This window comes from Seriola aureovittata, chromosome 16 (assembly GCF_021018895.1).
Source record: "Seriola aureovittata isolate HTS-2021-v1 ecotype China chromosome 16, ASM2101889v1, whole genome shotgun sequence".
Classification (NCBI taxonomy): Eukaryota; Metazoa; Chordata; class Actinopteri; order Carangiformes; family Carangidae; genus Seriola; species Seriola aureovittata.
The window spans coordinates 14,913,189-14,941,147 of NC_079379.1; the positions used below are offsets into that span (position 1 = coordinate 14,913,189).

Sequence of the window (27,959 nt, forward strand, 5' to 3'; positions counted from 1 at the left end):
AGTAAGATGAGACTGGTTGGCATGTTTGCTTTTCATACAACTCTATAATTATGGCTTTAAAACCTTTTACGCAACCTTATACTTCCTGAAGAAAAGCTGTAAGCTTTTTATTACTCAATCATTATTACACCTTTTACTAAACATGTTGTTGGCCTCCCAGTGAAGATTGATTCAGTTGTACTTGCAGCAAATGATTCATGCACATTAGAGTATGGCTGTGATTCTTCGTTGACGGTAAATGCACAAGAACTTGATTGTAGCCATCTGTACAAGACGTGTGTGTGTTTGTGTGCGAGGACCCTCAGATAAGGCCTTAACAGACCCCTGAATCACAAGAGGAAGTCACAGAACGAGGGAGTGTGTGTGTGATTCATCCTCAACTCATCAGCAAAGACAAGGAGAGTGAATCACTGTGGATGGCTATTAGAAATACTTTATGTTTTACAGGATCTGTAGGTGGCGTGTTGTAAGACTCATGCCAGAGTGTACATTTGATATGTGCGCACGTAGGTCTGACCAAGCCTGCAGTGACTCAGGCCCTCACAAGCCCTCCAGATGTTTAAAACTGTGACACTTAATTCGCCAAGGCAGCAGAGGAAAAAAAGAAACAGATATCAGATCAGCAGTGCTTCTGTTTGTGAGGTCATTTCCCGAAAATAGATTGAACTGTGGAGGCTGAGGACACACATGGTAACAATAGAGCCTATACATACACAAGGAGTGCTCAGCGAGTGCACTCCAAGGAAATACATACACAGACACACACACACACGCACACAAAAAGACAGTTGTGTGCACTTACTGACGTCTGCACATTTATATGAATAGACTTTAAATGTGTTTAATTAGGAAACTTCAGGAAAAAGGCTGTAGCTTTGAGATTGGACCTGACAGGCATATGGCGTAGGCCAGAAACACACACACACACACACACACACACACACACACTCATACACACACACACACACACACACACAGTCATCTTGAGGAACAATCCCTCTCTTTCTCATGATCATTGCATCAAAATCCTCCAATGATGCTTACGCAGCGAGGCCGGCAATCCCAGCTGCAGTGTGTCAGGGTGGAGGTCTGCTCCCTTGACCCCATGGAGGAGTGGACACATAGCCATCTCCACCTCTCTGGAGCATTTTCAGTTCCAAGAACATGTAGGATGAATGCCGCTGATAGTAAACATGAATGGGCGTGCCGACAGCATGCACGTGGACGGAGTGCATCAACAATCTTCCTGGATGTTTTGTGGCAGTTACTGTAGCAGCAGGTGTATGGAAAAACACCCACGTTTGTGTTGATGAGAAGCACAGACATTTGGGAGGCTATCAGAATTTCATTGTACTGTTTGTTCTCTCTCCTCTGCAGCTGGAGCTATGGAACATGACAGTTTTGTTTTTGAAAACAGTGGACGTACTTTGGTTTGGACGCTCAATACTTCTCACAAAATGACCCTTACATCATGGAGTGTGGAAATGAGATTCACTACATCTATACTAGTCCCCTAATCCTCTTGTTCAGGTCATTTTCGGGCTCAAATTGCTTCTCATGTTGAGTAAAACAGGTCTCGATCCTGTTTGGGGATATGCAGTTGCTTTCGTTCTGTGTATCTCCAGGACAAAACACCTGTGCCTCAGTCAGTCAGCAGAGGACAAGGACAAGGACGGTAAAAGGAGAGTCTTCTTTTTGAAAATCCTTTTGACACTCAACTTAGCAGATTTGAAACTAAACTGTGGAAAGAGGATGTCAGGTCAATTCCTGAAAGTGACTGACTGTGCTAAAGGGCAAAGGCAACAATCGCAACAACTCAGTACAAAAACTACACACACTGGACACACACACACACACACACATACATCTGTTCATTATCAAAAATTATGCTGTAAACTTTTGTTATACCAAAAAAAAAAAAAACCAACAGCCAAGTCTCAAGGAAATTTCATTGATTTAGTACCAAATACGTGTTGAGGAAAATGCAGTTACTGCCTGAATTATGTTCTGTGGCAATGATTGAAAAGAAGGAAGTGATTTGTTTTTGTACCACATGCAGGTTGTAAGGAGGTGGTCAGGGTGGAAAGGGGGTGAAACTCAGAAGTTTGACTCTGAGGGAACTGGGTTTTCATCCTGAGTGCTGTGTGGTCACGTTTTGGCAACAGAAACACTTTGCTTAAGTTAAGGGGAAGATCATGGGTTTTGGTTAAATGTAAATTAAGTAAACAGTTTGTGTCTCATGCTTTTCAGTATTTAGCCAAGACCATGATCTTTCCCCAAACGTAACCACTGCATAAGAATAAAATCATGCTTTAGTTGCTATGAGCAGATATCATATCAGTTGGTATACACACCTCGACAAAGCCCTTTTCCTCAGTTTCTATCAATCTCAAGCACATTCATCTTCATGAGATGAAGAAATGGATTAGTCAGCATGTACTGCAGGATGCAAAACGCCATAAAGGTCAGTCTGTCTGTCACTTTTGCCACCCACATATGTCTGGCCGTCTGTCACATCAGATTCATATTGATTGTGAAACCACTGACTTGCAGACTGATTTTCGCTGACTAAAAGTGACAGATTCTGAATCATTCAGCCATAGGAAAAACTGAGTTGCTAAAAATCTCTGAATTTCATTCACATCTGCAAAATTAAATATGTATACAAGATTTGCTTGATAAGATTCATCAGTCACAAGTTCAGCAGATTTTGAAATAAATTTTCTCTGGATAAACATGGAACTTCAGTGAATATGCCACATGTGCAAACCAGAGACATGTTCATCATGTTGTAAATTACTGATTTAAGAATAGATGTTTCACCATCACAAATTATATCAGTGCTTCACATTAAGTGAACTACTGTAGTATCTCGGTTTAGGTATTGTTCAAGGACTTTGTAATGAGAAACCATTACGTATTCATTGACAGTCATGTTATCACTTTAGTGAATGCTATAAATCAAAGCGTTACTTTGGCTAAGCTGAAAACACTAAAAACTTCAACTTGTCATGATTTACTTTGAAAACATACAAGGCACTCGGAGAGGGAATGATGTACAACCTCTCATCAAATGCTTTCTTTTTTGTCAAGAGACAGATCTGGCACTATTGTATACGGTCACTATAAATCTATTAAAAAAGATATTTTATTACTTTAAATTACACTCCATGGTATCTTCAGAGCCAGAGATTACACATGAAACAGTGCCTCAAGGTGTCTGTTCATCTGATTGCATTTTGTTGACACAAGTCAAATTTACTGTATGTGACATGCAGAGACTTGTTGCTTTGATAGTTTTGTATTTTTCAGCTGCATGCACACCAGTGGCGTGCTGTGACATTTATGGATAGGCAAGCAATTCAGGTGTTTACTACACCAATGACAAAAATATAGACCAGACTGAAACGTACCTTTCCATGACAGCAGCAGTAGCAATTGAGGGCCTGTCCTGTCTCATGATTTTGTGCTGCCTGTCTTTCCTGTGCTGAAAGTTGCTGCCCTGTGCCTGGACATCTTCTCCTTACACCTTCCTGGATGAAAAGGTATTAGGATTATTCTTCTCAACTGACAGTAAACATATTTAATGTGCAATATGGAGGAAAAACATATAAAAATCACTTCTATCAAAAATATATACCATTAACTGACAATGACACACTCCAGTAACCACACAGAATCCAGCATTTTCCTGCCTCAGTGTTGTTAACCTTTCATGGCTCATAGTCTGGTGTGGTTGGGAAGCACAGACGTGGGATCTTGGGTCTTGAGGAATTGTAGCTGTAGTTATAACACAAACAAGCACAACAAGCTTAAGGCTCACATACATAGCACTGTATGTTCAGAGCTATACTGCTAACTGCTAACCAACTAGCTAAATCTCTGCTCCAGTCGCCAGCATCAACGCTCTCTCTCTCTCTCTCTCTCTCTCTCTCTCTCCCTCTCCCTCTCACGCACGCTACGCACATAATTCCTGAGAGGAGATGCGCTGCTTGTGTAACAATGTCACGTCTCAAACTTCTCAAACATACAGCAGATCTTACACCTGCTCGTTTACATATTACTGCTGCCTCCTCACGCTTAACGCTGCCAAGTTTAGTTACTACACACGTCTGCGCATGCGTATGATGCGTGCAATATCAGAACGGTAAAAGCTGAAGTCGTCAAGGAAAGGTACGAAGGTTACCGTAAACGCGCGTGCGCAACCCCCTAACAAAAAAACCCAACAATCTCCATCCCTTATCAACGGGACACGGTCACGTAACACTCATGAAAATGACAGAAATAACCCTTACAAGAGCTGGAAGTTAAGCTAGCTTGCTAATGCCTTGCTGCCACCACAAATGGGCAGTAAATTACATGATGGATGCAAACAGGCATGAGGTCCTTACTGCACAGGACGCTGTTGAGAGATCAGATGTGAGGACAGATTTCGCCTTTATTTCAGTGTCATTCTAATTCATGTCTATTTTTAGCTTTAACTAAATAACAAAAAACATTAAGTGAAAGATTAATTTTGGGGACACAGAGATTCTTTGACATTCGAGTGGAGGAAATGTAACAGTGGACAGAGAAGGAATAATACACACCCTCCCCCTTGCCAATGATGTCATCCCCTTACTTTAAACAAAAAGACAAGAGGAGGCATCAGGTGGTCCAACCCCTCCCCTCCCCCTCCAACCACCCAGGTCCTCCATCCATCCATCCATCCTTCCATCCCTCCATCCCCACAGGACCTGACCTACCCGTGGTAATCTTAAAACTCTCGCTCAACCATCCGTTCACTGAAAGTACTCATCACTACTAATGGCGCATAATACATCAACCAGGTGTGTTGTATTGACCCTTGTAAAGGTCTCGTCACCAGTATTTAGAATACAAAAAAGACAAAACTTCAGGATCAACTCATTCAGTTCACACATATTTGCACCTTGGACTAACAGCAGGTTGTCTTGACAGTGGTGATCTTAAAGGGAACCTAGAGCTGGAGAGTGCAAAATGGAGGAAGCTATCATACCTTATTAGCTGTGTTCCTACATCCACTTTTGTTTGACCATCTCTGGCTGAATATGAACTGCTCTACAAAACAGTGATGGTTTGCAGATATTTATGAGACAGGAAATTATACTTCCTCTGAATAAAATGGCCGGATGTATTGTCCCCTTAGCCACGAAGCTAACAAGCGCCCGTTAGCTACCAAGCTAATAGCCTTTCTGAGTTTATACTACTTGTGTGTAACGTGACATCTCATTATGAGATTATTAACAGAAAGTAATGTAAGCTACATGCCATAAATACTTTTTTAGTCAAATTGAGGTAATTTCTGAGGCCCTTATAGTGTTCAAAATTCGGAAAGTAAATACAGAGCATTACAGCATATACAGTATAGAGTGAAGAGTAAATAGAGCGTCATTTCAGACATAGTCCTAGTTAATGGTCGGTTAGTAAACTAACTTGGTGAGCTTTTCTTTCTCTCTCATAATAACTCTTTATTGAATTAAATAATGTACAATCTTGAGTTCAAAATGCCAGTATGGGGAAGGGAACAGCAAAGTACAGCTCATAAATCTATTGTCACCAACCAGTGCTAGCATGTTTCCATCTAAAATGTTAGCAAAATGCTGTCCCATCAGGTTGTACCATTATTTAAAAGCATACATGGTAGCATCTAAAAAAAGCTGAATCACCTTGTAATACACTCTTTCTTTTAGAAATACCTTTAAAGCAACATGACTCCTTACAGCATGACATGTTTACAGCTTAATTTCCTCAAAAGTATCTTTTTACACAAATAAAGCGGAGGTAGGCTTGGCCCGAGGGAAGAGTTTTGTTTTATTTGGAGCAGAGTGGGGTTGAGAGGGCCAGTGGTGAGGCTCAGGGGGCGGCAGCATCAGCAGTGCTCCTCACTTCTCCTGTGTTTATCATCTGTTTATCCTGTCTCACACACAACTGTTACACAATCGATCCACTGATGCAATTCAAGACTGAAGAAACATCCCAAGGTTAAGAACAATTTGGTTCTTTGTTTACACTGGTAAATTATTATTTTTAAAGGGCTTTCCAAGTGTTATTTTAGAGCCAATGTTAGACATTTTCTGGCAATTTGAAACCTGCTTCTCTCTTCTTCTGTCTCCTGGACCTGTCTCAGTTCAGCAAGTTGTTTACCATCCACCTCTTGGTCTCAGTGGTTTGTATTGAAAGACAGCAGGACAGTGGATGGTCTCATTGGCTACAGGATGCATGTATGAGTGAAAAAATTAAGCATACAAACACATGCATATGCAAGGTTTCATGGGCATGTGCAGGGCAGCCAGGGACTGTATGAGCTTTTTGATACTAGTCAGTGTCACAGGAGCAAGATTGTCTCAGTCAGGGGCTACAACAAGCTGGCAAAGACATGAAATTAAATTCCTGGATGCCTGCGGAAACATCCAGCACCATGTCAGATGGTTTTACAGTGACCGTTACGATGGAGACCAGAATAGTATTGGTCCAAACAGAGTCTTGACTCTCGAGCAGCATAAAGAGGGTGTTTGGGTTGTCACAGAAATGTCAAGAGGGTGAGAGGCAGGAGATGAACAAGTTCAGTCACCAACTTGGTGCCCAAATATTTTAAACGGAAAGTATTGCTAATATAAAATGCATTTAAATGTCACGTGTGTTTAAATGGCATCTATTAACAGTCTCGTGTTAACAAACCAGAGCACTTTATCATTCATTCCTGCTTATCTTAACATCTGGAACAAAGCATTTTACATTCACTCAGCGGACACTTTTGTCCAAAGTGACTCATACTGTTTCCCCACATACTCATAGTGCTCGTCATCTGGAACAGTTTGAGGGTCATTGTTTTTCTCTGGGACCCTTTGACACATGAACACATGACAAATCACCAATATGATTTATGGACAATATTTGTCCCCTCATTGGTCACCAAACACAACAACTTCACTTCACGTATGCACAGTGGATGTTTAGACTCTTTCGAGACAATAGTTGTAACATTGTGTGTGGTGTGTGTGTGTGTGTGTGTGTGTGTGTGTGTGTGTGTGTGTGTGTGTGTGTGTGTGTGTGTGTTTGATTGCTGTTTGTTTGTGTATTTGTGAGAATTTTAAAAACCATGTATGGAACTAAAAACCATCACTCGTGCATCAGCCACTTCACATAGCCCTGACTTCTGACCCTTGTAAACCTGAAACCTCTTTGTCTGTAAAACCATAACACTAACCCTGTAAGACCATCAACACCGATCCCCTAAGACCATCACTGTTTGATGACAGCACTTGCTATCCATCAATATGCTTTACGTTAAGTTGCTGACAGGATTAGGTTAAAGAGGCACAGTGTGGCCAGGAGACACAGAGCAGACAATTCCACAGATAGTATCAAACGCACATTAAAGGACAGCCACATCAGTGAGGGTCTTATCTTAAGAGACTCGTTCCACCTGTGGCCTCTTCCCATTCCAACCTCCATCTGTATGTCCCCCTCCTCCATGTTCCTCCTCCCTGGCGTGTTCCTGCAAAGCTCCTCTAGGATTCCCAGGATATCTTAGATACACTATCACAAAGCATGGCAGAAAATTAATAAACAAGGGGAAATAAAAGAACAGTGTGCTTAGAGAAGACATAACAAAATAGCTCTGGTTTCTGATGTTCCCATTTGGTTCGAGACAGGTTGTTCGGGATTTCTGAAGCAGAGAAAAAAAAGGTTGAGAGTTAGAGAAAAGAATATTCTGGTTTCTTAAGAGCAGGAACCTGGGAGTCAGGACACCCCCAACAGGTCCCATCATAAATCTGTGTGGTCATGAGATGGTATAAGACAGGAAAAAGATTCTGTAACACAAAATTATGTTCATTTTATTTGCTTATTTCTTGTAAAATCTTGGATACTTGTACCTCTTCTTCCATCTTTACATCCTTCAGATGATCTTTGCTTGAACTTGCACAGCTCATGCCCTTGCACAAGGACATAACATGTGAGGATGTGTCACAACTGGGCATTTCCTCACTTTGAAAGGTCACAACCCAAACATGTAGAAACAGCTTCACATGCATCAAGTAGGTGCATTACTCTCATTTAATTTGGAAAGTTGATTCTCTTCAAATTAATTATAATCTAATAATAAATACAATGTAGAACATACAAGATCATTTAAAAAATATTAAAAGCGTGGTTGAAATTTAAGAAAAGAAAGAAAATATAAATAAAATATATGAAAGAAAACATGTGTGAAGCAAATATTGTTAGTCTGATGTCATCACCAAGTGAACCATAAACACATAAACAGATAGAAAAAAAAGATAAACCAAAGGTACTTGTGTTTACTCACGGTATTTAATGTTGACTTGAGCCACACTGCTCTACAGCATCACAATATGCCATACAAAGACAGGAGCCGAGTGCAGAGTGACTGAGAATAACCCAGCTCCCCTTGGGACTGCTGCCTGACCCTGGATAGAATAAAAAGAGCTCAGTAGCAAAGTTCACTCTCACCATGACATCACTAGGAAAAGTTTCATACTGATTCAACCATTATCAAAATACCCCAGCAGAATTTTTGCATTGTTCTCCAAGTCTGGGCACAACTCCTCGCCTTGCTTCCTCTTTCTCAATATCATCTGCCGGTGTCTGATTTTTAGACAAACAATAGCTCATACATTTCTCTCTGCTCCATAAAATGTAATTTTCCATTTGCATCACTGCCCTCATCTTAACTAAAACTCAAACATCACTGTGAAAAATATAATCCATAGAGGTGTAAAAGAAAAGACACAGACAACTAATTTTTTAAGCTTTGAGACAGTTAAAAATGAATGAAATTTAACAATATTTAACGTGCTATAATATGAGGCGAAACAATTAGGGGAAGAAACCACAACAGATGACCCCATGAAGACGATGGTAGTGGTGAAGATGATGACGTGGCGTGTAATGGTCCTGCGAAGGAGGGGGTGGTGCAAACTGGAGCCACGTTAAGCCTCTTAATTGTTTAAGTGACATTCAGGAATGGGAAACACAGCCTGCATTGACAGATAATGTCACTGGGCCTGGAAACACGATCAGTTTAGTTAACCAACCAGGAGTCACACCACTGAGACTGAGTGCTCTGAAGCCACAGGGCGTCTCAGCTCAAGAGATGTTTTACTTAAATATTGTTATCACCCAGAGCACCGTGCCTCGGCTTTCTCCTCTCCCTCTCTCTTTCTGTTTAACTTTCACTCCTCAACCTCACTCATTTGAAAAGCTGTCCCATACCCCACATGCTCATCCTGCTCAGGCACAGGTGGGTATGGATAACCACCTAATGTATACACATCCGTTGCTATAATCTCTCGCTATGAATGGAATGATGCAGAGATAAGGAAAGAGGTTTCAGTCCAGTCGCTAAAACATGGGAAGGAATTTGGAGTGAGTATCAGCAGCTTTGCTCTTGCATAAATGTCCATTTTCTGCCTCTGCATGTGGAAACAATTGTCCATTTTTTGTTATGATTTTACTATATTATGACCAGGCAGTTTGATTATGCAGGGGAGGACTCTAGAAAATAGTAGCTGGGCAACTGTTCTTCTACACCTCGTCCATAGAGAATGTATGTAATGAAGCAGAAATCACGCAGTTGTCATGATTTCGCAATTACATAGCAGCTGGAAAAAGTTCAGTCTCTGCTGTTGAATTTTTATAACAGTTAGGAAAAGATACGATCACAGACAGCAATCAGTGCCCAGCATTCCTCAGCAGTGACATCTTCTCACCTGCCTCGCCCTCCTGCCTGCCAAGTTTCAGTTTTGATCCTGATGGATCTAATGAGGAGGAATCAAGTGCCATTACTGCACAGCAATCAGCAGACAATGAGAAGCACACTTTTATTTCAACGACCTGACTCAGCTGGAAAGTGTCAAAACATCAATTTGGCTCAATTTTCTCCCTCCTTCTGTCAATTTTAGGACTTGGGCCAACAATGTTTTGCATTGGGCTTGTCACTAGCTATACATGCATATCAATTTTCATTGTGAGAACATAAAGTTTAAATATAGTTATTACTCCAATTAACAGCAGTATTTTGAATACGGTAAAATAGTTGACTTGTGGCTAATTGCCCCCACCCCAGCTACTACTAAAGACACACTAGTCTACAACTAAAGACACACTGGTCTGCACAAACTATATATATTTAAAAGTTATGATCATTTGTTTAATAAAATATATAATAATTTAAATATAATAAATCGGATAGGTGTAAAATCACTGCAGTGTGTCTGAAAATATTTCTGTAAATTTCTTTAATAATATTCCTGTGATATTATTCCTGAAAACAAACCGTTAATCCTATTTGCTAAGATATTGCTAAGAATCATAAATACCAAAATATAGTAACTAGAGTCTGTCTCTCTTATATACACACAAATAACATAGACAATCAAATTACGAAACTGCACAAATCCTTCATCCCACAAATAGATTAACAAGAGAACCTACTTATTATTTGAGGTCTGACCTTTCTTGTTTTCATCATCAATTAGTACCAAAATTATATACAATCATAAATAGCAGAATAAAGTAAGACACATTGCTAACATAACTCTCTATATATAACTATAAACTAATACAAACAAGACACACACAGGTGGGGGAGTGCAGGACGTTCCTGTTCTGTTCACTCATTGGTCCTCGGTGGACCAGCTTCAACAGTGGTCGACTCATATATTCTGATGATTGAAATGAGTCAAAATATTTAAAGTAGTGTTTTGATTTATTTATGTCTATGCTCTGTTTTTAATAGATTCACATGGAACAAAGCAACACCAGACTATGAGACTATCCAAATCTTTTCCAACTTTACGCATAATTTTATCAACGAAAGTAATGAACCACACAGACAAACTGGGGCTTGTCTGAAAGAATTATTCTTTAGATTAACTGAGAGTAAACCTCATGTCAGTTGTTCAAACCACTGAGGAGTAATGACGCTCTAAAGACAATGATATAATGATAATAATAATAATAATATAGGACATATATACACACATATATTTTGTATCTAAATCCGCCATTGCACAGTGGTCTTACATCATAATACATTTCATGATAATAGTCTCGCCAGGCATAAGAGACAGAGTCGTACATTATAACATCTTCAACCTGCAACTTTAATCAATTCAAATAACAAGAAGCAGCATCATTGATGCTCTGTTCAATTTATATAATCACATAAGCTCTTTAAAACTAAAATGGTTAAGATTTACTGTGGGACATGATGGAGAGATTTGTCTGTATCAGACTCAGTGACCCACTGTCACCTCACGATTTCTTGTCTTTCTTCATCACTCACGTCATCAGCTGGGACTAAACTATTTAAAACCATTAGAGGCATTGTGTTGTTTAAATCGAAGAAAAAAGGTCCAATCCAGTAATATGATAATCCATTACAAAATGCTCTTCATATCACATTAGTGATCACATCAGTTGTCTTCAATGTTTTATGTTTTAATTAACAGTAATCATAGCACTGTGACTTCATTCATGCTCACACAACACATTTACATTATCATGACTTTAGGGTGTCCCCACACTAGACATTCTTGGCTCCCCTCATGGGGAATATCAGGGTCTGGGCGTCCTATAATGGAATGTGGATCAAAAGGATACCACATCCTCGACCATCCTGGAATGTTGGGAATGAAGGGAATGAAATGAGTATTTAAGCCAGGATGAATAAAATATTTGTAGGGATCTGTAGGGAGTTAGAAGACGGACTTGTTTGGAGAAAAACAAGGATGTAGGTTGTACAAGAGAAAATATCATCCTTAACTAGTAAGAAGCTTCAGAAGACAGTGCCCTTTGGATATGATGAAAAGAAAATCATCTATAAATGTAAAAATGTTGGTTAAGGAGGCTTTGCCCTTTGCACATTTCTGAGGCTCAGCTGTTCCTCCCTGATTGAACAAACTTTACAACATTTAGCCATCTGAGACAAAATGTGAAACATCTAAGTTATTAGATGCATCACATCATGTTTGGTCCACTTTAAACTGTGTCACATGGTCTGCACAATCCAAAACAAGAGTAGGCCCTATATTAGACCTGTAGTTGAGATTGTTTGTAATGTGTCAAATAATGGCAAGCTCAATGCATTTTCTTGGCTCAAATAGATGTACTGTAGTAGCAGAGCTTATCATCCCCAAAAACACTGACAGGATATCTAACAGCTACCTGTTTACATCCCGTATTAAATAGAGGAAAGAATGAGAAAAAGGGGAGGCCAAGATATGAAGGATGGCAATGGATCCAAAAAAAACCTTGACATCCAGTAAAGGGAGTGTGTTCTAAAGCAGGACAAGGTCGCTCTCTGGTGGCTGTAACAGGTCTTCCTCTCCCCGGTGAGCGCTTACTCACGTCGATTGGTGTAATTAATTCGACACATTCAACAGAAAGTAAAATACAGAGACAGAGGCAGCTGCTGAAGACAAACAATAACAAAGTAAAATGAAAAGAAACGGCGTTAGCGTTAGCTCTATGAAAAAGAATGTTCTAGTCATGTTAACAGCGTCCGTTGTCAAGGCAACACCATACGAATCTGAGATAGGCTTAAGAAAAACAAGAGTGCTCACTTTGTTGTCATTTCTTGCAACCGGAACAAAGCGGCAAAACCAGACGCTCATTGGCTATTAGTGCGCACACCTGTCCCTGATTGGCCCGTGAACGCCTACAAACTTGCTACTTGTTTGCGAAGACGTGAGAGTTCCACGGTTTTTGTAGGCTAACAACAACCAAAGAAGGAGTAAACATGGCACAAGAGAAATCCGCGTTTGAACAAACTTTTTCTTTTAATCCTCTTCCCTCAAAGACATTCTCTTTCCTACAGGACAAAGGCGCTTTGGCAGTGTTCATGAAATGGTGAAGATATTTAGCTAACCAGAAAACTTAAAAAAAAAATAATAATAATTTCACGAGTTATCACCTTCCTCTTTAGCGTAGCTGCTAGCTGTACATTTACTTGTCCTGGATGTGTGTGTTAATTTCAGGTCCATGCTGGGGAGGATTTCAGCTCAGTCTTACAGCTTTGACCAGAGCTTTTACCCTTACAACAGTGAAAGGTTTGCTCTGGTAAGACCCACCACAATAAGATAGGGTACTACTCTCACAAATAATCTGAAATTATAGTCGTGAATGAGCACTGACTATTAGGACAGGCTGGATAAATGAAAATTACCCTTAATCATGGACTGTCTTATTGTAATGGATGTACAACTGGTAATTACTTAGTAAAGAAAAAGTAAATTAAGCCTAATTAAATTAGCTTACTAAATGTGGAATTTGCTGCTTTTCTTTGTCATATATGATTTATTAAATATTTTTGAGTTTTGGATTTGCAGATTTTTCACTATTTTTGACATGTCATAAACTAAAAAAGAAAGAAAGAAAACTAAAGACAGCTTAATCAATTAGGAAAATAGTTGCAACACTAAACTGACACGAATTACTTTGTCTCTGAGGTCCAAAACAGATTTAATCATTTTCAGTACTGAAAAACCACATTGAACAGTGATGCTGAAATAGATTGAGTTCATCAGTGTCACAAAAAACAAAAACAATTGCAGGTTGTCTGTTTTAATAAAATGCATTCCGTGTTTATAATCACATTTGAATGCTCTTGATTTCACTCTGTATGATCAGTGTTTCTTCAGAGACCCTGATGTGGCTGCCAATCTGAAAAAGATGGAGGCCGGAGTCTGGGTGCCTCTTGGTATGTAATATCCCCAAGAAAGCCTTTCATCACTGATCATAGGAAATTGGTCTCATCTGCTGGACAATATTTGCTGTCAGATCCTGTGGAATGTTTTTGAGTTTTGTGTTCATAGACAAGCCAGTAGTGTCTGTCGATGTGGAGGTGGTGCCTTGTACTAAAGTTTCCATGGAGCTGTTTGACCCAATCTACTCTTGTGGCATCCTGAGGGCCTCTGGACATGTAGTTAAATGCTTTCATGACGTCTACCCCGACTATGATGAACTCAGACAGGTGACTCTCTCCGTCTGCTTCCATTTGTCTGTCTTGTCTGTATCTATGTGTTTTGACATGAGGTCAGTGTACGTCTTCCTCTGTTCCTCCAGATGCTGCAGGAAGAGGACAGTGAGCACTACTACGTGGTTGGGAGAGAGGAGCGAGGAGAGTTTCTGTTTCGCCTCTTCAAGCACCTGTGTCTCGGAGGAGAGCTCTGTCAGTATGAAGACACCATTGATCCTTACATCAACACTACGAAACGAGTGTACAAAGATCTGATCAGGTGAGCAGAATCAGGCCATGCTTGATGCTATTCTGTCCAAATATATAGTCAAATCAGGTTTCCCTACATCTCCATGTATACACACATATCCTGTCTGTGTAATTTTAAAATGGTCTTGTAATTTTATGCTTTATTCTGTAGTGTTCAAAAGGATCGAGACACAGAGAAGATCAGTGTTGTCTCCACGGTGCTTAAAATCAGTGCCTATGTAAGTTACTTGTTGAGACTTTATGTCAGCTGTATATATGAAAGAGTGTCTATCACAACATAATTTTATTGAATCTCACCTCTAACTGGAATGGGAATAATCATGACTGCACTGCTCTGTTTGAAGATATTACATTAAAAATTTAAGCTTAAATTGCGTTTTTCAGTTTAAATCTTACAACCATTATCAATAATCTGCAAACCATAGCTGTTGCTTCCCATAACTTCAACAAACACTATTGTTTATCCCTTGAAGGATGAGTCAGGACGATGTTACCCAGGGAGACGAGAGGAGGAGCAGACGTTTGCCTATTTAATTATCGACCCCTTCAAGCGACATGTGACTTTGTTCTACCACTTCTACGGTGTTGGAAACTTCACGTCGTGACAGTGAAGAACCGGAAATGGTCCTGTGGGCTGAATCGGACCAGGGTGCAAAAGGGAATAATTTTCTGCTATTGAAGTGTCACAATAAAATGTACCAGTCTTCATTCACAAATGATTTACCTTACATGTTAACTATTTTTAAAACATCAGTTCCATGGTAATGTTCGTCGAATTTGAATTAAACTTAAGATTTTTTTGCCATCCAATTTCACCCTCTGTTATCCTGTAAATATAAACCCTTACACAGTTTTATATAGAACAGTTCAGTTTAAAGAAAAGAGAACAGGCAACATACAGTCCAAAGAGCTTTATTGAAACAAATAAATTAATAAGTTAGTCAAGTGAGCTAATTTTATCCTCAGCAGATACACATTTTTGTATCTCTTTTAAAGATCAAATAGAGGTGTGCATTAGATTAGAAAATAAGATAAGCGCCATATGTCATCAACCAGTAGCTACATCAATCGGAATTGGAAGACTTTGTTAGGTTAGCATTTTGCTTATTGCTTTGATCAGTTTTCATTTTAACAACAGTTCCAATACCTTAGAGAGCAGTTAAAGGGCAACGAGCTGGAATGTCAAATGGCAGCAAGTCAGTGAACGATGGATGGTAAGGACGTCATGAAGAAGAACAGAGTGAAGAAGAGAAAAGAGAACGTGCAGATTGAGTCATGCATAGCATTCAGTCAGTTAGACAATCAGTTACTGTTTTTCATACTTGGTTTCCTAGACTAGTGCCCCCTAGTGGCCTCAGAGGTAGTTGTGTGGAAGCCATTCTGGTCTAAGTGACATGCTTATGAAAGGAGACATGCCTGCAGAGTTTCCTGTGGCGATACAAATGTCCATGCCTCCAGTCTCCAAATCTGACAGGTGTTAAAATACAGTAAGGGCGTCGACACGAAGAGGTCCTGGTAGGGTTACAATGATATGCTGAATATACATTAATATTCTCAGAAAATATCAAAGGATGCAACAGTCATAAAAGACTAACACCCCTAAAAACTATGTGTTCATAACAATTTTGATAGAGTTTCTTCAGTTAGATCAACATTTTTGCAAAAAGAGCTAATGGCTATTCTCATGTGATATTTCTATCAAACACTGTTGTCTTTAAAGCAGCATTAATATTTAAGTTTGAGATAGAAAGCCGCACCGTATCAGTTACAGAACGAGGACATAGAAGGCACAGGTCATTTCCTTTCATGACTTGACTCAAGACTTCACAGAAGACAACCTTAATTTTTTTTTCTAATACTGGGGCCACTACTAACAACAACATGCAATACAGTGGTCTCACATACATTTTCATGAAGCTCAACATTCCAGGTGACAATGATGTGACAGTACTGTTCAGAGTAATAACGCCTCTAATAACGAGACATCTCTGTTATAATTTAAGTCAAACAATAAAGCTACCTAGCATTTCTCTTTGAAATGAATGCAAAGATTTTACAATGCCAACAGCAAGCTCGAAGTGCCATTTTATTCCTCATGGCAGCGATCTAAAATAAATAGATCTAAAGAGACCGACAAATGAAGTACTGTACATTCACTGTTTGAAGTCTAGGCTTGGCTTGAATGGAGAAGTGGAGCACCTGAGTCAACTGGCTTGACTGAACCAAATAAATGAATCACTTGAAGGGACAGACGAACTGTTTTCACTAGCCAAATACAGTATGATGAATGTTTTCTTAGTTGAAGCTGGCAGCAATTATCTGATGACATTAAAAAAATATGAGCTTAAAATACAAATGAGCTCTGCGAGTCGTGTGCGTGTCAACCTGATCAGCTGTGTATAGTTACAGTTGTGTCATCCATGATTTAGCTTGACAAAAATGCTACATTTATTTAAAGATCATATCTAACTGAATTAAATATATTAACTTAAACCCTACATTCACTTTAACAACCAAAGAAAAAATCATTACAAAAACATAGAAATTTGCTGTTATAGGTTACACAAAATCGAGTACATCAACATAGTTACAGTAAAGAAATTAAAACAAAATGATAAAGTTACACATGACAAAAATGTGTTATATTTATCAAGTGCCAATGTATTTAAGTAAAGTAATTGCTTTCATTGTGTGTATGTGTGTGTGCCTTTGTGCACTCTCCAGTTTTGTCCATAAGCACGGAGCCTTTACGTGCAACAAACATGTCCAAGAAAGAACCAGAAAAGACAGACAAGAGTAAAGTGGACTGGCATTGACAGTCAGTGTGTAACACCTATAAGTGATGACTGAAGCCCAACCCTGCACACTGTCTGTCTGTAGTGAAGCTGTAAGGCCGGAACCATTTCCTAAGACACGTGCATTCATGAGGATAATGGCCTGGAATTCATGCGCTGGACCTGGACACCTTACAGGTTGTTCGTTGTTTAAAACTGCACCAAACTGGCCAAAAAGTCTCTGCAAGTGCATGTACCATGTGATGACTGTAAGAGCGACAAGTATCCTGCTGTAAGAAAGGTTGTGAAGTATTACTGACTGCCTGAACCAGCTGACGTGGTAAACCTGACCTGAGGCTTGATGTGAGTTACGAGGAGAAGTGCAGAAAATGAATATCTAAAAGAAATGTCTAAATTCTGAGTATCAGTGAGGTTTTATCTACAGGACTCGTCTGAGCATCATGCATGTTTGGAGGATGGGCTGCAAGACAGAGTTTTAAAGATCATGTTAAGAACATAAATTCTAGTTACTAGAATACTCAAATAGCCTTTCAAACGCTGCAAAGGAGGGATTTTAGACCTGTGATAGGACATTTTGGCTCTGTTAAATCCTAAACAAGTGGGAACATTCCTCACTTGAATGCCAGCCAAACAGGGAATAATGTCTTGTTTTTTTGCAAGTGGGCCTGTTGGAGAAAGAACCTCTGAGAGAAGGAAAGGAGATCAAAACAAACAACAATGTACAGTACACATCAGTCACATTCTTCCAGCTCTGTTTTCATGTGACAGGTTTGGGCGATTAAAGCAGGATTTACACATTTAGAGCTCCCTGGTTTGGGTGGGAAGTTGTACCGTTTGTTTTGGTGAGGTCAGCCCAGTCTGGTGTGGTCAATGGTGTGAATGCAATATCTGCAGGTGGTACCCATTACATTCATCACAGTATCATAGTATTGTGATGCCATCCTAAGGTACTGAACAAACGAGTGGCATGGCACGTGCAGCACTGTCAACTGAGTCAGAACACTCTCGGGGGGGGGGGGGGTCTCCAAAGATTTGTGAAACCTCAAAGCTCACAGTATCTGATTATCTAAAGGTGAAGCTTCAAAGTAGGCATAGATATAAAGCATGAGGTGAGTGGGTGAAAGTGGTTCAGTAGTCAAGTAATAGTTGTTCATGTGTCCTCTCTTTATCTCCATCCTAATCTGGTGGGTTGAGAGGGGGGGGGGTTCCTGTGAGCAGCTTTGGCTGAGGCTCCTTGTCTGGTGGAGCCATCTGGTGGCCTCTGTCTGAATCAGCTGTGGAGAGACATTCACTCGAAGAAAATGGGGGTGAGGATGCTGTTTTGAGATGGGTTGCAGACAAAAAATGAAATGAAGGGAAGAGGAGACATGTAGTTCTGGCTGCTCGGAGTGAGGGCTCAGCTGACGGAAGACGTACTGCGAAGGGTTTCTGTCTGTGTTCGAACGACCCCCAGATTGCTCAGCTCACTGTCATTCCAAGTTGCCACTTTCGGACTGGGAGATGTTGAGCGTGTTAGCAGAGGGGAAGAGGTCTCTTTGGTCCGTAGGGCTGTGGTAGTCAGATGTCAGGTCGGGCTCCAGGAGGGAGGACAGGGTAAAGTGGGATGAACCTTTCTTTAGGCACTGGGAGTAGAAATTGAGCAGGAGGTCCAGCTTGTTCTCTATGGACTGTACCTAAGGAAACACACACAAGTGGCAAGTTTTTTTCACATTTTGTTTTTGCCAAATCCTGGCTACGTTAATGCAGAGGGGGGGTGTCCTGCAGGGAGTTTCTTTCGTTACTGTTTCTGATAAGATGGACGATGACACTGGGGCTAAATGGGTATTTACTAATGTATTGAGTGCTGGTAACACAATACCTTATTATTTCTTAGCATTCAAAAACAACCCCAAAGCCTCTTGGGAGCTGTAGTAAAGACTGACCGATGACAGAAAACCCATTGACTAAGTGGAACAGGGACTGCAGCTGCTAAATTACATCATTTCCTGCTCTCAGTTTATTGCACTTCCCGTACTTTTTATGGCAGCTTTTCTTTTATAATCCACCAAAGTGAGTAAGAGCGATCCATTGAGATTTTCTGACTGATGTAAATGATTACACAGAAAACACTGTTTTCCTGTACAAATCAAACTATCGCACAGTTACCTGTTTCTCCACCTTGACTACACGTCCCATCATGCTTAGCTCATCCAGTGGGTCCAGTTCTGGTGGTGTCTTCTCTCCTTTTTCAGGGCGTGCCTTCTTATCGGGCTGAACTGTTCCTCGTCCAATTATCTGGTCCACCCTTTCACACAAATACAATAAAATTATAATGAAAACATATCTAATAAACTTGAGGAAGACAAAAGCTTGGCATTCTTTTTATATTCAGCGAATAAGAACACTTATATGCTTTTTTGCCACGAACTAGATGAGGAGAGCCATAGGAACTGCGTCCCCCTGCTTCCAGTTTCTATCCTAAGCTAAGCTAACCAGCTGCTAGTGGCAGCTTCATATTTACAGTTCAGACACGACCTGGCAAGGAAGTAAATATCTTTAAAAGAAGCAGCAGCACAAAGAGCAAAAACAAATCATGGCATGAGCACACAAAGGAATCTTTATCTCCAGTTTAAAAAAAAAAAAATCTCATTCAGTTATGAAGCAACAAACCATTAGGAATTAAATATGTGAAACCCACCGCATCTGCAGACTCTTGATACGGCCCAGCATGTCCAGGTGTCCAGCAGAGTACTGCTCTATGACGTCCTTCACATCATACGGACGCAGCGTCTCCTTAAACTTCCTCTTGGCCACAAGGAACTTTAAGATCCTAAAAAAGGCATCAAAAACAAAAAGCCCAGAATGTTATCGCTCCTCTGGGTGCCTTTAAAGAGCCCCACACCGCACAACCACATATATATGGACATACAGTAAACCTTTGGAAAAATGCAGGGGCAGGACAGCCATCAGAAACGATGCAGCCCACCCTGAGAATAACAAGATTAATTACAGTCAGTGACCTTATCATTCACAAACAGCCTCATAAAGAGAGCAGAGCACCCCCTTACTAAACCATATGGATATAATGTGATGATGACAACATCTTCCAGAGACATTTGCTTATCAGTACTTGCTGTTTCAGCAATTAGCACACATCCACAGATAGGAATAACACACACACACGCACACACACACACACACACACACACACACACACACACACACACACACACACACACACACACACACACACACACACACACACACCTCTACAGCCATGTTGGAGCCACTGGTGGACCACAGCTGCTCCCACTCCCAGTGCACACAGCTCATCATCACCACCCACGTCCCACTGTGGGGGGAATCACACCGAGGAATGTTGACCCAGCACTACTCTGCTCGCCGAACACATCACTGACAACATCCTCAGCCAGAGTCGCTCTGGTTGGAACGTCACGCTGGAGGGAGTGGAGGATGTGCAAGAAACAGTGGGAAGAAAGCGGAGGAAAGTTTAAGTGTGTGTGTATGTGTGTGTCTGGAAGTGCCTGGCTCTCTGTGTTAGGTGGGTCATTCAATTCCCTTCTTATCACTTATGCGATAGGCAGCTCAGAGATGCTGGCTCCGCAGGACTGAAAAAACACCAAATGTAAGCGAGACAAAATAAAGACACTCAAGCTGTCATCTCATCATGTGATGGATTGCACTACAAGTCAAACTGGGAGAGACGAAGGAGTGAGGAGGAACAGGGGAGGGAGGAAGGGCAAGGAAGGAGATTTTTATTTTTTTTATTTTTTTTTTTTTCACGAGGAAATCCTATCTCTCACACCCAGATGACTAAGTCCACTATAATACTCCCAGTTGCCTTCACAGGAGGAAGAAAAGAAATCACATCAAAGGTCTTGAAACTCTCAGCTGTTTCAAGAAAACATCACATACACACACATACACACACACACTAGAAATATAATGCCACGAATGCATGCATGAGTACAACTACACACTCTCGGTCAGAAGTACGTACACACTACAGTAACACAACCACGAAAAGGGCTAAGCAGGAGCAAGGGAAATCTGAACTTGTGAGAGAGGGGTCATTTTCTGAAATAACCACTGTAACCTTTGTCCAGGCCTGCAGCGCTTGCATTTACCGCAGCCACATACAGCACATAGTCTTGTGTAGTGACCGGTGCTGCAACAATGAAGAGGAGAAGGTGCGAGCGAAGGAGAAGAGGAGTGAGAGGAGGAGGAGTGGTGGTCCACAGCTGGTGCCGTAGCAGCCGTCAGCGCACTCTTCCCCCTCACGCAGCACTCCTGTTTCTTGATGACTCCTGCATTTGGGGTATTTTTGCAGGCGGTCTTTTTTCTTATTTTGCAGGTAGATGCAGATTTTTTTGCCATGGTGGGTCTCAGGTGAGGGTAAAAGAAAAGGCTGGGGAAATGGGAGAAGGAGGGGGTGGGGACTTTTGATTTGGATCCTCCGAGGGTTTCTTCAAAATGCTGACTCTCTCTCTCAGTCGATGAAATGGCTTTCTTAATACGTGGTTAGATCCGAGTGTGGGCCCCTCTCTGCCCCCCAGAAAACTTCCAGCTACGGCGCTACAGTCACCAGCAGTGGTACAGTACAGCTGGCACTGCTCGCTGAAAGATATCATACCTTCCTAATGTTGGGAAGTTGAGATGTAAAAACACAGCGATGATTGGAGGGACAGGAAGTGTCATCTGTGTAATAAAATGCTTGCATAGACAGAGCAAATGTTTTTGCAATTCAGCAAAGGTGGATTCCTGACATTCTCAAATGGCAAGGTTTTATCTGTGACTTAAAAATGACACGCATCCTAGGTGGGCCAAGTAGGTTGAGACACTGCAGGGGCAAGTCTGGATCATCGTCAGATAAGACTACCTACCTGCTGTGAAGTGAACTAAATCTAATGCACACGCTACAGTACGTGTATTCAGTCATTCTTAAGGAGAAATATACTGCGTTAACATTATATGAGTTTAAAAATATTATAGCTGAAACGCTACAAAAACTGATGACGATGACAAAAGATCAAATGGTTATAAATAGTAGGTATGTCCAAACTATTTATTTAATAAAGTGGGCACTTCATCTGAGACTGCAAACATGCAGAAATTTGCAGAAGCAGTATTGGATTTGTGTGTGTGTGTGAACAGTCACAGCAGAGACAGTGCAAAAATTATCACACCTTGTTTCCCCATTCTCTTCCTCTTCTCCTCTTGCTCCCTCTACCTCTCCCTCCGTACATCAACAGAGCACCAGACGCATTTATTCAGGCAGCCAGGCACTGATAAACCACACGCATCTCTCTAAAGTGAAGTCTCAGCACTACGGCCTGCTGCAAAATTCTGTTTCACAGACATCAATCATGAACCTTACAAAGACGCTGCATGAGTATGTGTGCGTGTTAACACAGTGAAGCACCTGCTCTTTACACACCAGCACTATCTATAGGAACTCCCTCTCTTTTACTGTCCGCAGCACAGAGCCGCTGAGGTCAGAGCTATATGCTGAGTCAAGTGCAAACCCGAGGAGAGATCACATAATACCCTATCAGCAGCCTAACAATATCAAACAATAATACATGCTGAACTGAAAATATCCACCTGCTGTATGTCTACGAAGGAGAAACCTTGGGTTAAGTGTTAACAAAGCACTTGGTTCAGACAGCTGACTTGTGTTACTAACATCACAATGTGCTCATTTGTAAAATGGAAAACAGGAAGATAAATGGATGGACTGCGTTTATATAGTGCTTTTACCCAGAGTGCTTTACAATTTGCCTCTCAATCACTCAAGCACACATTGATAGCAGCAGAGCCTTGGTTAACCTTACGGAGCAAATTGGGGTTCAGTGTCTTGGATACTTCAACATGTGGACAACAGGAGCTGGGCCACCGGAGACACGGATGACTGCAGCTTAACATTCATTATGTAAAAAACAAATCTGAATGATGTTACATGAATCACTAAACTGTACTGACAATACACAAATTCATGTCTGTACATCGATAATGTAATTTTAGTGTTTACAATCAGTGCAGCTGAAAGAATCACGGCAGCTTTAATAAAAAAGAATGATCAGGGATGGACATGAAACTTTATTCTGGGTCTCCAGAGTCCTATAAAATATTTTGGGACCATTTTGACGGGGCAGTTGAATTTCAACATCCCTAACGTTGCCCCATACCCACACTATAACCTACCTTCTTCACCATTCAAAAGGTGCACAGAGTGCATATGGAACCACACAGACAGCGTCACGCTATCATGAGAGAACCTGTGAGGGCATGTCGCTGTCACACAGGACCAAAAAGAGAGTCGTTATAATCCACTCTCATCAGACCCCCCTGGAGACCAGCCTGGCCCCAACACCAGATGTTTGCAAGCAGTTGTAGTTTTTTCTGCTACCATCAGTGAAAAACTCTACGCTGTTACTCTGTGTGTAATTCTGTAACTGTGTCAGGTTAAGGGTATCTAGGTGTACGTGTCTATTGTTGGGATATCTTCTGTGGGATATTTCTACCTTTAAACACAGAAGGTTGCGCAGTTTTGCATTTTGCACGTTATAATTAATTCCTAATTTTAATAATCATGGTATAGATTTGACAACAGTATTTGACAGTATTTCTTAACAGGCTCACACTCTTTGTTCACAGGATATCTGCCACTGACATACTACAGGAACGATGAATAAAAGAAAGAGATGACACAGTGACAGCGATCAAAATCAATGCTCTTAATCAGTTGTTATTACATTTGTCCCAGTCTAAGCTGTATATCATACTGTACTGTGATCTTTCATCTCTACGGTATTCCTGAGCGCATTTGCTCGCGTGGCCTCTGATAGGGAACTCTATCACGCCACCTTAAACGATCAGGCTGAATGAGCTGGGCTTGCTGAGCGACAAGGTCAGACAGGGGAACTAACCCTGCCTGCAGGAAGGCTCAGTTACTTCTCCTAAGTGGACATTCGTACTCCGTCAGCTGAATCTGCACACGCATGCACCTAAATGGGGGAGCAGCATGTTCACCTATTAATGCAGGCTATAAATATCATGAGAATGCCTATCGTCTGAATACACATGCATGGGTTGTTTGTGTGATCAAAGTGACCTTATTCCACTGGTGACCAGCAGCACAACAGCTCTGTGCCTAGCTCATATGAATCATATATTTTTTTATGTAGTTTTATTGCAAAAGGCTTATTGGGCATGTGTGAGTCCATATACCCAAAAAAGGGCTGATGTAATAACTTTCCAGGGCGATACTTCTCACTTTCCTCAGTTTTTCTCATAAAAGCTGAGAAATTTAACACATAAAATACAAAATTCCCAAAGTACAGTTGTGTATATTTTGTATATTGTATATGATTGGGGTTGTGCAAAGGTTGAACTGTACAGAAAATCATGTTCTTGCGTTACAATACAAGAGGATCCATCACCCAAAAAACAAATTTCAGCAGGTTTGATCTAGTTCTACAAAGACAGGACTGCACATTATATCACTTATTCCTTTTTGTTTGGTGATCAGTTGGAAAAGAAAGTTTTTGTTGTTAGTGCAATGGCTCACCTGACAGCTCGTATAAGTGTCTTCACTGCTGGGATTACCTCCTCCATGGCCACGTCATAATATGGTTTGTCTTCTACACTGTCCTCCCCGACTCCCTCCACTGGACCAAGGTAGAGGGAAGAGATTCAGAGACAAAATTTAAATTAAAAGATTCTTGTGAATGTTAATGAAAAGTGTTCGTGTGTGTGTGTGTGTGTGTTGCCCACCATCAGCAGGAGGTCGTGGTTTGAGGCGAAGCGAGGTGCGGAAGCGCGTGCGGTCGTTAAAGCTCCAGCTCTTCTGGACCTTCCCCGGGCTGGTCATCTCGGGGACGTTCTCCTGGCTGGGAGAGCGTCTGACACCGGGGCCCGGGGGCAGCGGTGATGCCTTGTTCCGAATGGTTTGGGACGATCGGGAATTGTTCATCCTGATCCGATCCCGGAAACCCATTTTACTGCTGACAGTGAAGATAAAAGAGTCAAACTTCTGTAAGCAGAGTATTCTGTTCGGATCATGAAAGGCACTGAGTTTTTGTCAATGATCACAATGTCCATGCGTTTGACCTTAATGGAAAACTAAACTGTGTTATCCCGGGAGTTTAGGGATGCAGCAGAAGGGCAGCCTGAGCTTGTTAGAAAAAAAGTTTGTTAGTAAAAGTGAAATAACACAAAAAATATGGCCTATGATTTTTTTTTTTATAACAGACAGAAACTCATCAACAAACAGACAAAACAGGGAAACAAACAGACATTTACATTTTGTCTCCCTGAAAGAGAGACGAGCTGATTTATCATGGAGGCAGTTTGACCTGAGGGACCGCTCAATACAGCCATAAACTGATTCTGCTCATTTAATGTGCCTATCATAGCACCTGATTCAGCAATATCAGACTGAAACCTGATTCAAGACTTGCAGTTGTGCTGGGACGGCGGAAAATGCTCCACCTACCATCAGACCAAAGACACACATCCTTAATCCCTTCAACAGAGAGAATAAGCATCAAAATATTGGCTTCAAAGTGCAGCCCTACAAAAGGTGTCTCATAAGGTACTCTACAACACTCACTACAACCCGATAGGTAACGTCATCTATTTACAGGAGAAAAGCTATTTGATGGCCATTCTCGCCAACAGATTGACCCCTGACGCTGCTGTTGTAGCATGCTCTGGAGACCACTCCTTCTCTGCAGCCACTTACATGTTACACACTGTCACGGATCCATAAGGAAATGCAAACGTCATGCACCACAGAGCAATTCCAGCCCAGTCGTTTACTCCTGCATCTTTACGATGATATATACTCTTCGTTGTGCGTGTGTTATAGCAAAGCCATTTGAATTAAAATTTAAATAGTTAAGCTATGTTAGTGGACACAGCATTTCATACGAGCAAGCTGAAATGTTTCAGGTAGACTGGAGTAAATGGGGGAAGATCGAGTGAACGACCTTTGCATGCTGTAGGGAAAGGAAGTAAATGATTTGGATGCATTCGGGACCATAAAATTTCACTGACTCTTTCAAAAAACATTGAAAAATATGCACATGCAGACAAAAGCATTCGCCCTTAAAAACCTTTTTAAAAATGCAGCACAAACATACTGGTTTGTTAGAAAGGTTCATATGAGTAATATGAAATATAAAAGCATGCTGAATCATTTAAACCTTCTTTTCAAGAAGAGTCAAAAACAACCAAACAACTGAATTGAAAACATGAAGCAAGTCTACAGGGAGGGAAGGGAGATTCCCTTGACTTCAACGATTTCAATTTGTGAAAGGTCGTTGCTTATTTTTGAGTGAATATATAGTTTCCTCGTTTCATCAGAGACGTTTGATGAAAGGAAAACACATGTATCGATCTTGTCACAGTCATAATACATCAAGGACTTCTGTCGTGTTTTCAACACATGGTTTATCATGACCTTCAAGCCAAAGCAACCAAACTCAGTCCCAGTTTCTCCAGTGCTCACAATAAAGACCAAGCTGGAGAAACACTCTCTTAGTGAAACAGAACACAACATGTCTTCACAGTAAATGATGCACTCAAGCATTTGAGGACCAGAGTACAGTGCCTATCATCATTGAAAATAAGATACGTTTCATGGCATCTGCTTCTACTGGCAATTTTAATTGAGCTAATTCTTCTTTCTGAAACTCACAAACTGTGAGAAGTTTGATTTTTTAACAATAACGCTAAACTTTTATCAAGCCACTGCACTGGCCCACAAATTTTGGAGCGTTTCAGGCAAAGTTAGTGCATAAGTGAGGAAAGGGATGTGTGCATCATAAGAGGAGCAAGAGTGGTGTGTGTTATCGAATGGTGAAGTTTTAGCGTGCCCCGTGCACAGGCTCGTTGCCGTGGATACCTCTGCTTGCGGCCAGCGTGAATCCTGAAGAGACCCCGCTTTTTAGAGAGGAGTTGACTGGGGAGACACACAAGGCAGAGGGAGAGAGGGTGAGGGGAGGAGAGGAGTGGAGGGGGAGCGAGGGGGGGTGAAGGAGGATGAGAAGTTCTGGGACAAAACCTGGGTACACTGTGAACCCGTGAGGATAAAAGGCAGCAAAGGAAAAACCAGAGAAAGAGGGTGAGGTGTGACATCTCAATAATCCAAATAGCCCTTTCCGTTCCTGCTCTCGTTCCCTTGTCTAAAACCACAAAATAAACTTCTGAGAGGCAGGTTTGGATTATGGAGACACGCTCAGTGAGGAGTGGGTGGGGAAGGATCATGCAACAGTAGTGGGCTATAATGTTTCACCCGAGTATATTCATCAAGACAGCCCATTAAACAACATGGTGTTAGAGCGGCAAACCTCAACTCGAAGACATCTCCACCAGCAGAAGTTGTATTACTCAGATACACCAATGTGCTTCTCTCATCTAACGCATGCACAAGTCCAACATACACCATTTACACAATCAGCCCTTTGTTACCTTGGCGCTTGTTAAAGGTTTTTGCAAAACAAAGTTATGAGCCTAATGCAGCAAATTCACCCTAATTACGAATATCCTCAAACCAACAAGCACAGCTCATGACTAGAAGAACAAACCTGCATGGACCTTCTGCCTTCCTGAGAACAGATGAAGGATGGAGGATGGATGGCATGGAAAAGACACAAAGGAAAGAAACGGAAAGAAAGAGGAAGACAGGAAGAGGAAACTGATGAGTGAATAGCGGGAGGCGGTGGAGATGGCAAGAGTATGAGCTAAGCAGACAAAGATGCTGAAAAGCAGGGGTTCCTGTAACACAGTGGTCTCAGATCGGACATTAGTGAAATATTGTTAAACACATAACACGTCCATGCAGAAAGCTCCGGAAGCAGTCAGCCTTGATTTTGTGTGTGTGT

General features: G+C 41.1%; 2 protein-coding genes across 3 annotated transcripts in view; one reads left to right on the forward strand and one right to left on the reverse strand.

The window, feature by feature from the left end:
- The first annotated feature begins 12,755 nt into the window (after positions 1 to 12,755).
- Positions 12,756 to 15,079, forward strand: cfap300 (cilia and flagella associated protein 300). The gene is made up of 7 exons (XM_056399723.1): positions 12,756 to 12,897; positions 13,026 to 13,107; positions 13,678 to 13,747; positions 13,863 to 14,020; positions 14,113 to 14,285; positions 14,427 to 14,493; positions 14,749 to 15,079. The coding sequence occupies exons 1-7, from the start codon at positions 12,788 to 12,790 to the stop codon at positions 14,878 to 14,880; spliced, it is 792 nt and encodes a 263-aa protein (XP_056255698.1). The 5' UTR covers positions 12,756 to 12,787; the 3' UTR covers positions 14,881 to 15,079.
- A 92-nt stretch (positions 15,080 to 15,171) lies between these two features.
- The window catches only part of LOC130184143 (potassium voltage-gated channel subfamily KQT member 4), a 46,440-nt gene continuing 33,652 nt past the window's right edge, over positions 15,172 to 27,959 (reverse strand). Inside the window, exons 10-14 of one of the 2 annotated variants that reach the window (XM_056399953.1) lie at positions 24,847 to 25,073; positions 24,641 to 24,740; positions 19,748 to 19,879; positions 19,216 to 19,354; positions 15,172 to 18,743 (exon numbers count right to left, since the gene is read on the reverse strand). In XM_056399953.1, coding sequence (XP_056255928.1) covers positions 18,540 to 18,743; positions 19,216 to 19,354; positions 19,748 to 19,879; positions 24,641 to 24,740; positions 24,847 to 25,073 — 802 coding nt within the window. In that variant the 3' untranslated portion in view covers positions 15,172 to 18,539. Of the gene's footprint in view, positions 18,744 to 19,215; positions 19,355 to 19,747; positions 19,880 to 24,640; positions 24,741 to 24,846; positions 25,077 to 27,959 lie in introns of both variants that reach the window. The other variant, XM_056399952.1, reaches the window with a different exon arrangement.

Coding starts and splice junctions, on each gene's coding strand:
- cfap300 (XM_056399723.1), top strand. CDS start 12,788: ATGGCACAAGAGAAATCCGCGTTTGAACAAACTTTTTCTTTTAATCCT. Junction 13,108..13,677: donor ACAGTGAAAGGTTTGCTCTG/GTAAGACCCACC, acceptor CTGTATGATCAG/TGTTTCTTCAGAGACCCTGA. Junction 14,021..14,112: donor ACTATGATGAACTCAGACAG/GTGACTCTCTCC, acceptor CTGTTCCTCCAG/ATGCTGCAGGAAGAGGACAG.